This window comes from Oratosquilla oratoria, chromosome 38, assembly GCF_046742065.1.
Source record: "Oratosquilla oratoria isolate Oo_2021 chromosome 38, ASM4674206v1, whole genome shotgun sequence".
NCBI lineage: Eukaryota > Metazoa > Arthropoda > Malacostraca > Stomatopoda > Squillidae > Oratosquilla > Oratosquilla oratoria.
In genome coordinates this window covers 27,980,909-27,992,959 of record NC_134814.1, presented here as the reverse complement: position 1 = coordinate 27,992,959, position 12,051 = coordinate 27,980,909, and the positions used below count along the sequence as shown (strand labels likewise).

The 12,051-nt window shown below is 39.3% G+C and overlaps 2 protein-coding genes across 5 annotated transcripts in view; one reads left to right on the top strand and one right to left on the bottom strand.

Moving 5' to 3' along the window:
• LOC143020040 (L-threonine 3-dehydrogenase-like) overlaps positions 1-2,322 on the top strand; it is an 18,436-nt gene extending 16,114 nt beyond the window's left edge. For both annotated transcript variants that reach the window (XM_076176192.1, XM_076176191.1), the window contains one exon: positions 1,948-2,322. In XM_076176192.1, the coding sequence (XP_076032307.1) occupies positions 1,948-2,110 (163 nt within the window). In that variant the 3' untranslated portion in view covers positions 2,111-2,322. The remainder of the gene's footprint in view (positions 1-1,947) is intronic.
• The window catches only part of LOC143020039 (delta(24)-sterol reductase-like), a 19,839-nt gene continuing 9,638 nt past the window's right edge, over positions 1,851-12,051 (bottom strand). For 2 of the 3 annotated variants that reach the window (XM_076176189.1, XM_076176190.1), the window contains exons 6-11: positions 11,209-11,400; positions 9,386-9,652; positions 8,018-8,142; positions 6,544-6,690; positions 3,517-3,667; positions 2,533-3,168 (exon numbers count right to left, since the gene is read on the bottom strand). In XM_076176189.1, the coding sequence (XP_076032304.1) occupies positions 3,112-3,168; positions 3,517-3,667; positions 6,544-6,690; positions 8,018-8,142; positions 9,386-9,652; positions 11,209-11,400 (939 nt within the window). In that variant the 3' untranslated portion in view covers positions 2,533-3,111. Of the gene's footprint in view, positions 2,105-2,532; positions 3,169-3,516; positions 3,668-6,543; positions 6,691-8,017; positions 8,143-9,385; positions 9,653-11,208; positions 11,401-12,051 lie in introns of those variants that run through there. The other variant, XR_012965877.1, reaches the window with a different exon arrangement.

The window sequence follows — 12,051 nt, the reverse complement described above, 5'->3', positions numbered from 1 at the left end:
TGGAGTGTATTCAGGGATGGAATGGGTGGGAATGATTTTATGCCTTTTCCTTTTTGGCTACCTCCCTTGTAAGGGGGAAAAAGCCTTGGTATATGTATGTATGTGTATATACAGGGTCTAACAGATAAATCCGTACAAACTTTGAAGAGGTTTTAAGCACTTAAAAAGTAACATATGGCAATTCTGATTGTTTCCAGATACTTCCATTTGTCTAATAATTTAGCCAGTTGTATACTAGCACCGGTGCAATAAACATTAAGCAATGGAACAAGCCAAACGTTCAGCCATATGCGAACTTCGTCGCACGGGTCACACTCCTAGCGCCATAATAAGGATGCTAAAATACTCCAGACAAACTGTTTACGATGTTTGTAAACGTTTTGATGAGACCGGCGAAGACCAACGAGCTGCTCACAAGCCCAGAAGGGGCAGAATTCTAACACCTCGCTTTTTAGCTGGTCTCAAGAGAAGTGTCAATGCAAATCCAGCCTTACCATTATCGACATTGGCAAAGAAGAGAGGTGTCAGCACAATGACAATTCACAGAGCATTAAAGAAATTGGAATTAACCTCATTCTCACAAGGAAAAAGACATCTTTTGACACGAAAAATGAAAGAAATCCGCTTGACCAGGTGCCAAAAGCTGTTGAACTGGATGAAGTCAAATGGCTCAGTCATCAAGTTTTTTTCCGACGAGAAGATTTTCACGGTTGATGCGACTTTCAATAAGCGGAATGATCACTGGATAGCCTCCTCATCCTCAGAGGTTCAACACAAGACAACGACGAAGAAACCAGCAAGTGTCATGGTGCTCTGTGTGGTGTCAACTGAGGGGGACGTCTTCACTCACTTCTTCAACAACAAGGAGAAAGTCAATGCCGTTGTCTATTGCAAAGTTCTAGAAGAGAAAATAATACCCTGGATGAAAGATAAGGCTAGTGGCAACCAGTTTGTCTTCCAACAAGACTCGGCTCCAGCCCACAAAGCGAAGAGGACCACCAACCTTCTCGAAGGGTCAAATGTGCAGTTCTGGAACAAAGAGTTGTGGCCCTCAAATTCGCCAGACCTAAACCCTTTAGATTATTATTTTTGGGCGCGAATTGAGGCCAAGGCATGTGACAAGCCACACAGAAGTATAACAACCCTGAAGACAGACATCAAGAAGGCTGTGGGTTCATTATCAAAGTCTGAGATCATCAACGCTGTATCCAAGTTTCGTAAACGCGTTGAAAGCGTCATAACAGCTGAAGGTGGTTACATTGAATTAAATCATTGTTCTTATTGCCTTTTCTAAATATACTGAAAAGTTCATAACTCTCTGTTTATTATAACCCGAGATATTAATCTTGAAACATGTGATAAGAAGTTGTACGGATTTATCTGTTAGACCCTGTATATATATATATACATATATATATATATATATATATATATATATATATATATATATATATATATATATATATATATATATATATATATACAGAATGGGTGGGGATGGGGGGTGAGAGAGTATGTGTGTGAAAAATTTGACGCAGCCCGAAGGGATTTCTTTCTGTCTTCTCCTTTTCTGCATGAGGGGATGGAGAGTGGGGAGGTCACCAATTTAATGAAGTGGCCTTGCTGTGGATGTGCTGTGTCTTGCAATACTGCTTCTGACCCAGGGCTGTGGACAAGATGCAGGGATGACCCATCATCTAGGAGGTGCCAAGATAAGAAGGAGGGAAGAGGGTGGAGGGGAGTGAAGTATAATAGGGATGGAATGGGTGGGAGTGGTTTTTATGCCTTTATTGTTTTGGCTACCTACCTTATAAGGGGAAAAAAAGCCTTTAATATATGTATGTATATTTTTTTTCTTTTTTTAATCTGACAAAAGTCTGTAAGCATGATTTGTCAATATTATAATTCATGTCTGTTCTATCATGCCTGCCATGTCTTCCTCAACAGAATCTGGAGCACATGGGAGGAATGTGAGCGTCTCCTGGCAGAGGGCAAAGTTGACGTGAACCCGATAATCTCCCACGACCTCCCGATGTCTAACTTTCATGAGGCCTTCCAGGCACTCCTGTCAGGAAAGGCTTGCAAGATCATCCTTGACCCTCAGCTGTAGAATACAACCATTCTCGTAATGATACAAGCAAATTAAAGAATATTGCAAGATAGTGACAAGTTCTTTCATTTACGTCTCATCATACTCGATTATTATATTTGAGGAAGCTTGCTGGCTGAGCAGGTTAGGGTGTCATTACTTGCGGTGAAGGTCGAGGGGATGGCAGTTCGAATCCTGCCACATACAACCATTCTCTATTCACCTCTATCTTCTGTCCTCTCCCGTCCTTCCTCAACAGACATTCCTCTCTTCCCCAAAGCCTCTTTCACCCCATCCATCCATCTCATCCTAGGTTGCCCCCTCATGTTCACTCTCTCCACATCTGCCTTCCATACCTCTTTTAGTAATCTTTCTTCACTCATTCTTTCCATGTATCCAAACCATCCCAATACTCTTTCATACACCCTACCTCCCAACTCCCTTACCATCCCTGTTCTCCTCCTCACCTCCTCATTTCTTACTCTATCCAGCCTAGTAACCCCCATCATACTTCTCAGACATCTCATCTCAAACAAATTCAAACTCCTTCTCTCTTCCTCCCTTATGTTCCACGTTTCTGTCCCATACAGTGCAAAATCACTCCTTCATACAATCTCATCTTAGCTTCCATTCCCAAATGTCTATTCCTCATTACACTTTTTAATCCGTAAAGGCATTTACTTGCTTCTCTCAATCTACATTCTACCTCCACCTCCACTCCACCCTTTCCTGCCACATTCGCACCCAAGTATCTAAAACTATCCACTTCCTCCAGTCCCTCTCCCTTAATGCTCACTTCCAGTTTGCTGCCACTTTCACCCCTTGTACATCTCATCACCTTACTTTTACACTCATGTACATCAAATTAATCAAATTTAAAGTAAATTACCTGTTTTAAAAGGACTACAGTGGGCTTCAGAAAATCTACCTGATGTACTGCACTACATTATACAACTAGTTTGAATACTCACTTTCTGTCCACTACAGGAGGTAACCTATATAACTCAATTTTTCATGAGCATTTATAATGGGTCCATGAACTGCTTCCCAACCTCAATAACATCAATTTCAGGTTTAGTCTGAAAAAAATGACTAAATTAGAATGTACACACACTTAGTGTCTCAACATTATAAATACCACATTTGTATACAGTGAATATTTTACACACATATGACAATATTTCTTTGCAGCACAGCATGACATCAATAAGTTAGTTGACAAAGAACACTAATAAATTCTTTCTCACATCAAACACAACCAATAGAAAATAAAAGTGGTATGGTTACTGTTTCTGAATATCTATTTCTGAACAATTATATGCTCATATTCTACCTTGATTTTCCATTAACTGAGTAGTATGCTTACACATCCTTTCTACCTTATCATGTACTAAAAAACTATAATTTACTTGAATTAATTACCAGACCTTATCAAAGAGATGAGGAAAAGCTCCTTCTGCCTGATACTTCTTCCGCATTTGTTCATAAGCTGTCATATCAAACATTTGATCAAATTCTTCTCTTGTCATGAAGGTGTCAGCATAGAGGAATGGATAACCTCCAACCTCTCTGGTGAATCTTAAATAAAAATTGCAATGTAATAAATTTACAGCAATGAGATTACACAAGAAGCACTTCTAGAGAATGAAATAAATTAATTCAATCTAATGACTAGTGAGATTGTTTAATATGTGTCTATGGGAGGGAGAGGGGGGTCGCCAAATTAATGAAGCGGCTTAGCTGTGGATGTGCTGTGTCTTGCGACACTGCTTCTGACCCAGGGCAGTGGAAAAGATGCAGGGATGACCCATCATCCAGGAGGTGCCAAGATAAGAGGGAGGGAAGAGGGTGGAGGGGAGTGGAGTGTATTAGGGATGGAATGGGTGAGAATGGTTTCTATGCCTTGTCTTTTGGCTACCTCCCGTGTAAGGGGGAAAAAACCTTTGGTATATGTGATGTGATGGGAAGGAAGTGTACTGGTGAATTAGGTAAGTGCATATATAGTTCAACCATTCAACAAACGTAGAAGTGTTTGAGGGATCAGTCTCTTCAGTGTGGTCAGAAGGAGTACAGGTCTGTGTTAGCTGATAGAATCAGAGGAGAATGGAGGTAGTATGGGTGTGGAGTATGTGGGGATGAAATGGGTGGGAGTGGGTTTATGCCTTTGACTTTGGCTATCTCCCTTGTATGGGGGAAAAACATGAAAGGGATATGCTCTGCCTTTTTTTGTTTGTCTATTATTTACTCTGTAATTAGATTCAATATAAAAGGTCTCTTGGTGATATATCTTTCTACTATCAATCAATCAATCCACTGCCCTCATTCTTTTTTACATGAGACCAGTAACTCCCAGGATACTGGCTATGATCTCTGGTTCAGCTCACAAGTCACTCAGCGTATCTTGTGTCATACCCTGCAGGACTTGAATGTTGGAGAGTGTAGTAATATGCAGAGGTGGGCGGTCCGATTCAGAAGCCCGATTATCCAGTTATCCGAATAATTGGATTTGCATTTTTGAATCGAATAATCAAAATGGACTAATCCCTGCCAAACAAATCAGATAATCACAACTGGACTGCCAAAAATTTAATCTCATTTGCGATTAATCCAGATTGATGTCATCTTTGTTTGTTTTTTTGGTAATCGCCAACAGACTTCAATTTTTTTGACTCGTGCCCACCTCTGGTAAGATGTCCTATGTCTTTTGTGTGGCAGTTGCATCTCGGGGCAACTAGTATCTGTAAGCAAACCAATTTTGTGCCGGACCTGTGCTGATGATCCAAGCCTTCCAGAGGTAACATGAGATGATGTAAGGAGAATGAAGCCCCAAAAGGTACAATTCTGTCTGAACATATGACCCAACCAGTGTCCAAAGAGCAGAGCTGGGTACGTTACTGCTGGACAGGTAGTGTGTTACCGCTGAACAGGTAGTGTTTTACCAAAAAATCTGGGGTGGATCTCTGTCACTGCATTACTGATTTTAATTTCCTTAGAGTGGTATATATATATATACACAAACACACACATACATGACTCAGTGGCATGGTTGGTAGAGTCTCCGACTGTCACTACGGCGGTCTGGGTTCGAATCCTGCCCAGGGCTGAAATAATTTCAGTATCGCTGCACTTCAAGTCGTTACTCCAACTCTCGAGTATGTGCGTGTAAGGTCACAGCATTACCCATAGATCGGTCATATGAGCTCTGAGCTCTCTTTCAGGAGGGAAATAGCTGTCAAGCATGAGTCCAACACATGATCCAAAGACCAAGTTAAAAAAAAAAAAAAAAAGTAACGCGGACTGCTCTGAGGAAATTAAAATCGGTGATGCACTGACGGAAATGCACACCAGATTTTTCGGCAACACACTACCTGAACGGCAGTAATGGGCCCAGCTCTGCCAAAGAGGACCAAGATCCCTAACCTCCACCTGAAGATGCAGCCTTACGAGACCAGTGCCTAGTCTCCAAAACAGATTCAATACTCACTTTTTCATAACACTTCAACTTTTTCTATTGTGATCTAGTAACAGGAACTACAAACTGAATGAGAATTCATCTGAAAATATATTCAAGTTCTAAAATATGACCCAGGGCAGTGGACAAGATGCAGGGATGACCCGTCATCCAAGAGGTGCCAAGATAATAGGGAGGGTGGAGGGGAGTGGAGTGTATTCGGGATGGAATGGGTGGGAATGGTTATTATGCCTTTTTCTTTTTTGGCTACCTTCCTTGTAAGGGGGGAAAAGCCTTTGGTATATGTATGTATGTAAAATATGACATTTATCAAGTGATGGAAAAATAGAATTTAGGACACTTCATGGAACAAATCACTCATAACATTGTCACGAGTGATTTGTTCCACGATAGTCACATGGACAAAGCAAATAAAAGCCTCAGTGAAACAAAGGATATTTGACAGCAGTTGGCTGTCACTTTCATTACTGGGTACAAGTTACAGTAAGTCCTCATTATACGGTACATATGCGTTCCTGAAAACCTTACCGCAAATTTAAATTACCATATACCGAACCCATTATAACATGTAATAATAGGATATGGCAGACGCACCTTCTCCATGCTCTTTCCTCTTCAAAATATCTAGCGGATACCGTATCTGTAAATTTTTCTTACCATAAATAGAGTCGAGGGTAGTAATTACCAAATACCGTAACTGTGAATTTACCAGATAAAGAATTACCGTATAAGGAGGACTCACTGTATCAACAGGTACTGGGTCTTTTGTACATTCAGTGGAGTTATCAGTAGAGCAGAGGACTAACATTATGATGGTCCTTGGATAAAGACCTGTGACAGCCAGGTTGATTATTTTTTTATCACTTTATTTAGAAAAAATAAAATAAATAAATATATAAAAATATAGTAAGATGGAGGTCAAACATATACAAATAAAAATATATCTATATTCTGCACCTTACGAATGCAAAGTTACACTTACTTTTCCATTTTCCTCATGGCGTCTACAGCATCAAATTGCTTTCTTTCTTTCACTTGCTGCGGCACCCCATACACTCCTAAGTCATTGAACATGCCATAGTTTGTACCCGGAACTCTTTGCTCTTGACGTGGGGGTCTTAACTGTCCACTGAGAAAAATTAATTGTTTAGATTTTTTTTCAATTATCAAACATATACATGCATACATATATATATATATATCAAAAATACATCTGACTATCTTCTTGTACCTCCCAACTCTGCTGTATACAGTGCTTTGGGTACAATCACTCCTTCATATAACTTTTTCTTTGTAATAATTCCTTACATCTGCTCTTCTCTTGCCCTCCCTCACCTTGAGTTTCACTTCCACCCGTGCCAAGATGGAAGGGAGGGAGAAGGGTGGAAGGGAGTGGAATATATAGGAAATGGAATGGGTGGGAGTGGTTTCTATGCCTTTTTCTTTTTGGCTACCCCCTCTGTAGGGGGAGAAAGCCTTTGGTATATGTATGTACGTATGTATGTATTCCTAATATGTACATCTGTTCTATGCAAACACCATATATGAATTTATGAACAAACTAGTTGTGAGATACAAAGACGGGTCACCACGAGCATAGCTCCACTTCCCGTATAATATAACTAGGTACAACTAGGTAATTTACTCCCTCATCCCTTCATTCCACCATGTACTGCCTTCCTTTCCATTCCCACCCATCCTCCTCATTCCACACCATCTTTGTACATTTGAGTACTTCCTCTTCCCATTCTCTCTCTACTCCTACCTTCACTTTCTCTTTTACCTCTTACCATATCTCTCTCATATTTGCCCATTTTTCTTCCTTTTCCCCTTCTCACTCAACTTACTTTCAGCACCTCCTCATCTCTCTTTCTCATCTTTCTCCTCTTTACATTAATCCTTAATCTCTCTCCCATCAGATGATGATCACACATTCCACTACTCTTTCCCTTAAATATCTATGTCTACAACTTTTCCAATTTCCCTTTCAGACACCACATCATAGTCCATTAATATCTTCTCAACTACTTTCCCATGAACATCTTTTTTCATAAACATTGTTTCCTATCACCATTTTCAGTACATATGTACAACAGATCTCATTTTATATCTCACACCAGAATAAGATATACAATAATGGGCCACTATATGGATGGGATTCACTAACTTTGACCAACTAAATGTATATACATATACAAAGGCATCCTCCTTGTAAAGGATGCGGTCAAATCAAAACATGCTTCTTGTCTTAAATGTGCAGAGAGAAAAGTATGAAAAGAATAGGTCCCAAGGCTCCTCTTTTTTTCCCATCTATAAAAAAAAAAAAAAAAAAAAAAAAAAAAAAAAAAAAAAAAAAAAAACAGAATAAATAAATAAATAAATAAATAAATCAATAAATAAACAAATAAAAATAAATAAATAAATGAATAAATAAATAAATAAAATAAAATTCAAACCTGTGTGGCTCGTGATCATATATTCTGCAAGGATAGACAAGTATTGGATAGATGTTGAAGACCTCATGAGAAATATTGATTTGATCCTCCAGCTGATTCATAGGCAACACAATATCTTGAAACACCTGTGAAAACATCAAATGTGTTACTCAAATTTGATGGAACAGTACATTACCATAAAAAAATAAATAAATGAATTATAAAATGAAATAAGATACATCATACATATACCAAAGGCTTTTTCCCCCTTACAAGGGAGGTAGCCAAAAAGAAAAAGGCATAAAAACCATTACCACCCATTCCATCCCTAATACACTCCACTCCCCTCCACCCTCCCTCTTAGCACTTTCACTGCTAATGAACACTTTCAAAGTTGCACATAGATAAAAAAAAAAATTACACTCTTGTAATTTTTTAAGACTTGTGCATTTGATTGGAACTAGCTAGTCTTTGACTTTTTTTTTTTCTAAGTGAGTGAGCCCCCAAAAATTCAGTAGGCCACCCCCCAAAAACTCTGAAACTCAAACATTTGCATTTTTCAGTCATTTTTTGTATATATTGATTGTCAAAATAAAACTACAAGTTATTTTGCAGTTCAGTACAAACTAATGAGTTTCAAGAACATTCTTTGCTATAAACATATGTCCTTAATTTATTTTAAAAAAATTCTAATTTAACAGTATATTCAACAAAATATTACACATTACATTTGCATGCTGAAGATACACATATATACATCCATATAATTAATTTGTTGAAAAGGAGAGAGCAGGAGCAATAGCTTTTAAAATGGCAAATTAGTGCCATGCGCATCTGCTTGTACTGCATGACCTGTATATGATGTCCAATGCACTATTAGCCCTGACTGATGATCACAGTCAGCTAGTGTTTGATGGTTCAGCAGTGATGTCACAACACTGCTGTGTTACAAAATTAGTAATTTTTATATGTCCAGGAGGTGCCAAGATAAGAGGGAGGGAGGAGGGTGGAGGGGAGTGGAATTTATAGGAAATGGAATGGGTGGGAGTGGTTTCTATGCCTTTTTCTTTTTGGCTACCCCCCCCGTGTAAGGGGAAAAAGCCTTTGGTATATGTATGTATGTATATGTTCAGCACCTGAAAGTCATAAGTTCTGGCTACGGGCCAGCCTAACAGCAGAAACTGATAGACCCTAGCTGTTTCATTACATTGGAAACTTCCCTCCTCATCCGCTCAAGAATCTACAGAATAGACTAGAAGAAATCTCTTTGGGCCACATAGTTTTCTCATACATTTACGACCACTGGGTAAATACTCCCTACTCACATTTATCTCTTGCCTTCTCATTTCTCTGCTCAAAATAACATTTACAAAAACTGACAAGCCTTACCTGTTTCGTAAATGTCATCACTCGAACACCTGGTGTAGTGGTGAACTTGAGGAATGCAATTCTGGGAGGAAGCATCCACCCAAGGAGTAATCGAAACAATGGGTGATTACCAAAGGGAATCATTGTCTCCACTACCCAAAAGAGGGCACGGTTGTGACGAAGAAGATAATCTTGTAAAGGAACGTATTCATAATCATATCCAGTTTTCAGGAAGTTCTCAACATGTTTATAGAACCAAGGCTTGTACCAAGCAGAGATACAGTTTATCTGTTGAAAAAAGGAAATCCAACCGTCAGTATATGTGATATAAAACACTACAAAAATATTGTTCTACAGCTGTTTAGTCATACTGAAACAAAAATAAAATTTTAGCTATTATCCACTCAATTCATACTCCACAATTCCAATGTCATGCAAGAAAGTGATAAGATGATATCTTTGCATGGTTTAAGAGGGAAATAGTAAAAAGAACATGCATTAAAAGAATGATAAGGGTAAGGATGTTCCTCTACCATTCCTAGCCACATTGTTTTGATTGTAACAGCTGAATGAATGATATGAAAATAAATAAATGAATAAATAAATACACATATACATACCAAAGAGCCTTTTCCACTTTATAAGGAGGGTTGGCTGAGTTAAAGCATACACTCACACTACGCCCATCCCAAACCCAATCCATCTTAGCACCTCATGGATGAAGCTCCGCTCCCTATCACACCAGTCAAATCAAAGGCAACACTGTAAGACATATGCCTCCACAGCTAGGCCTGACTGCCAGAACTGGTTTACCTCTGCTGCTTCATTATATGGCAACCTGACCCTCATCCACTTGAAAAATCTATGAAGCAAACAAGAAGAAAATCCCTTAGTGTAGTGGGTGGGCTTACTCTATTAGGAATCTGTGGGAAAACCCCATTCCTGCCATGACATTCCTTAGAGAGACAGGTCTGCTTGGCCACACAGTCTAGGGAATGGCAGCAACAACTACAACAACGTCCTTTAGGTGTGTTGTTTTGATGTTTCAAAATAACACCCAAATAGCTATATTGCCCACAAATACTATCTTCTCTTCCTCCACAAAAACCAGACACCAGCCTCCAGAAGCATAATCACGTCCCTCACTGCTCCATCAACAAAGTGAAATTGCTGCATGCCAGACCTCCTGATATCCATCCCTCTGAATCCTCTCTCCCAAAAAAGGACAGAGTCCACCTGGCCAGACTGTGATGTGGCCACCATCCAACCCTTCTGCCCAAGATATAACACCTCATCTCATGCTACACAACACATTATGGAAGACTGCATTGTACACAATCACACATGCCCATCACCTAGAAGGAGCCAAGAAAATAGGGAGGGGGGGTGGTAAATGGGAGTGGAGTATTGTGGGGATGAAATAGGTGGGAGTGGATTTATGCCTTTGACTTTAGCTACCTCCCTTGTAAGGGGGAAAAAGCTGTTGTTACAGTGAGACCTCTCAGTAACGGACATTAATTAGGTGTGTTCGCTGTGTTTTCAGTGTCTCTGGTACCGTTTGTTGTTTAGCGCGTGCAATCAATGTTATGCCACCCAAAAACCACTCCAAAACACCTTAAAACATAGCGAAATCACCACAAACACAGCTAGTTAACGTCCGTTAATGAGAGGTCTCACTGAATATGCATATATAATAAAAATAAAAAATAAACTGAAACTATGACCCAAATTATTCCCAGCTTTGCAGATAAATCATACAAGGAGACTAGAGGCACTATACTTCATTATATATTCAATCTATATAAATAACTATCAAAATTACCACTAAATCCAACAGTTCTTACCTTGAACATTTCATCAGGTGGAACGTCTGAGAAATTTCCAACCATGATGACAGCTTCATCTTTGTTATATATGGTACCCTCAACATAATCAGGAGCCTTGTAATCTTTATCTATTGCTCCACTCACTTCCCGCATCTTGTCACAATACTCCTTCTGCCCTCTCACTGGCATGTACTCCAGCTTTAGGTAGGGCTGCAATAAAGGAAAATTTCCATAGTAAACTTATCTGATTAAGTCTGTTATTTTGAAAACTACACTCTAATCATTTCATTAATATGCCCATGGTAAAACAGATCTGAACTGATAAACTATAGCAATGCCCTTCAAACTGAGGGATGCAGCCTATCACGCATACACTAGAGAAGGACACAATTCTGCTAATTAATAAAATGGCATTGGTTATGGGTGGCTCTTCATTAAATTTACTAATAGTTTATCTCAGTATTGGAAGTGATTGTAAAGGGAGAGAGACTGGAGGAAGATACTTGGGTGCAAATGTGGCAGGAAAGGGAGGAGTGGAGGTAGAATGTAGATTGAGAGAAGCAAGTAAATGCCTTGGGAGATTAAAAAGTGTAATGAGAAATAGACATTTGGGAATGGATGCTAAGAGGAGATTGTATGAAGGGGTGACTGTGCCGACAGCACTGTATGGGGCAGAAACATGGAACATAAGAAAGGAAGTGAGGAAGAGTTTAAATGTGTTTGAGATTAAATGCAAGAGAAGTATGGTAGAGGTTACTGGGCTGGATAGAGTGAGAAATGAGGAGAAGAGGAGGAGAGTGGGAGTGGAAAGGGAGTTGGGAGATGGGATTAATGAAATTGGGATGGTTTGGACACATGGAA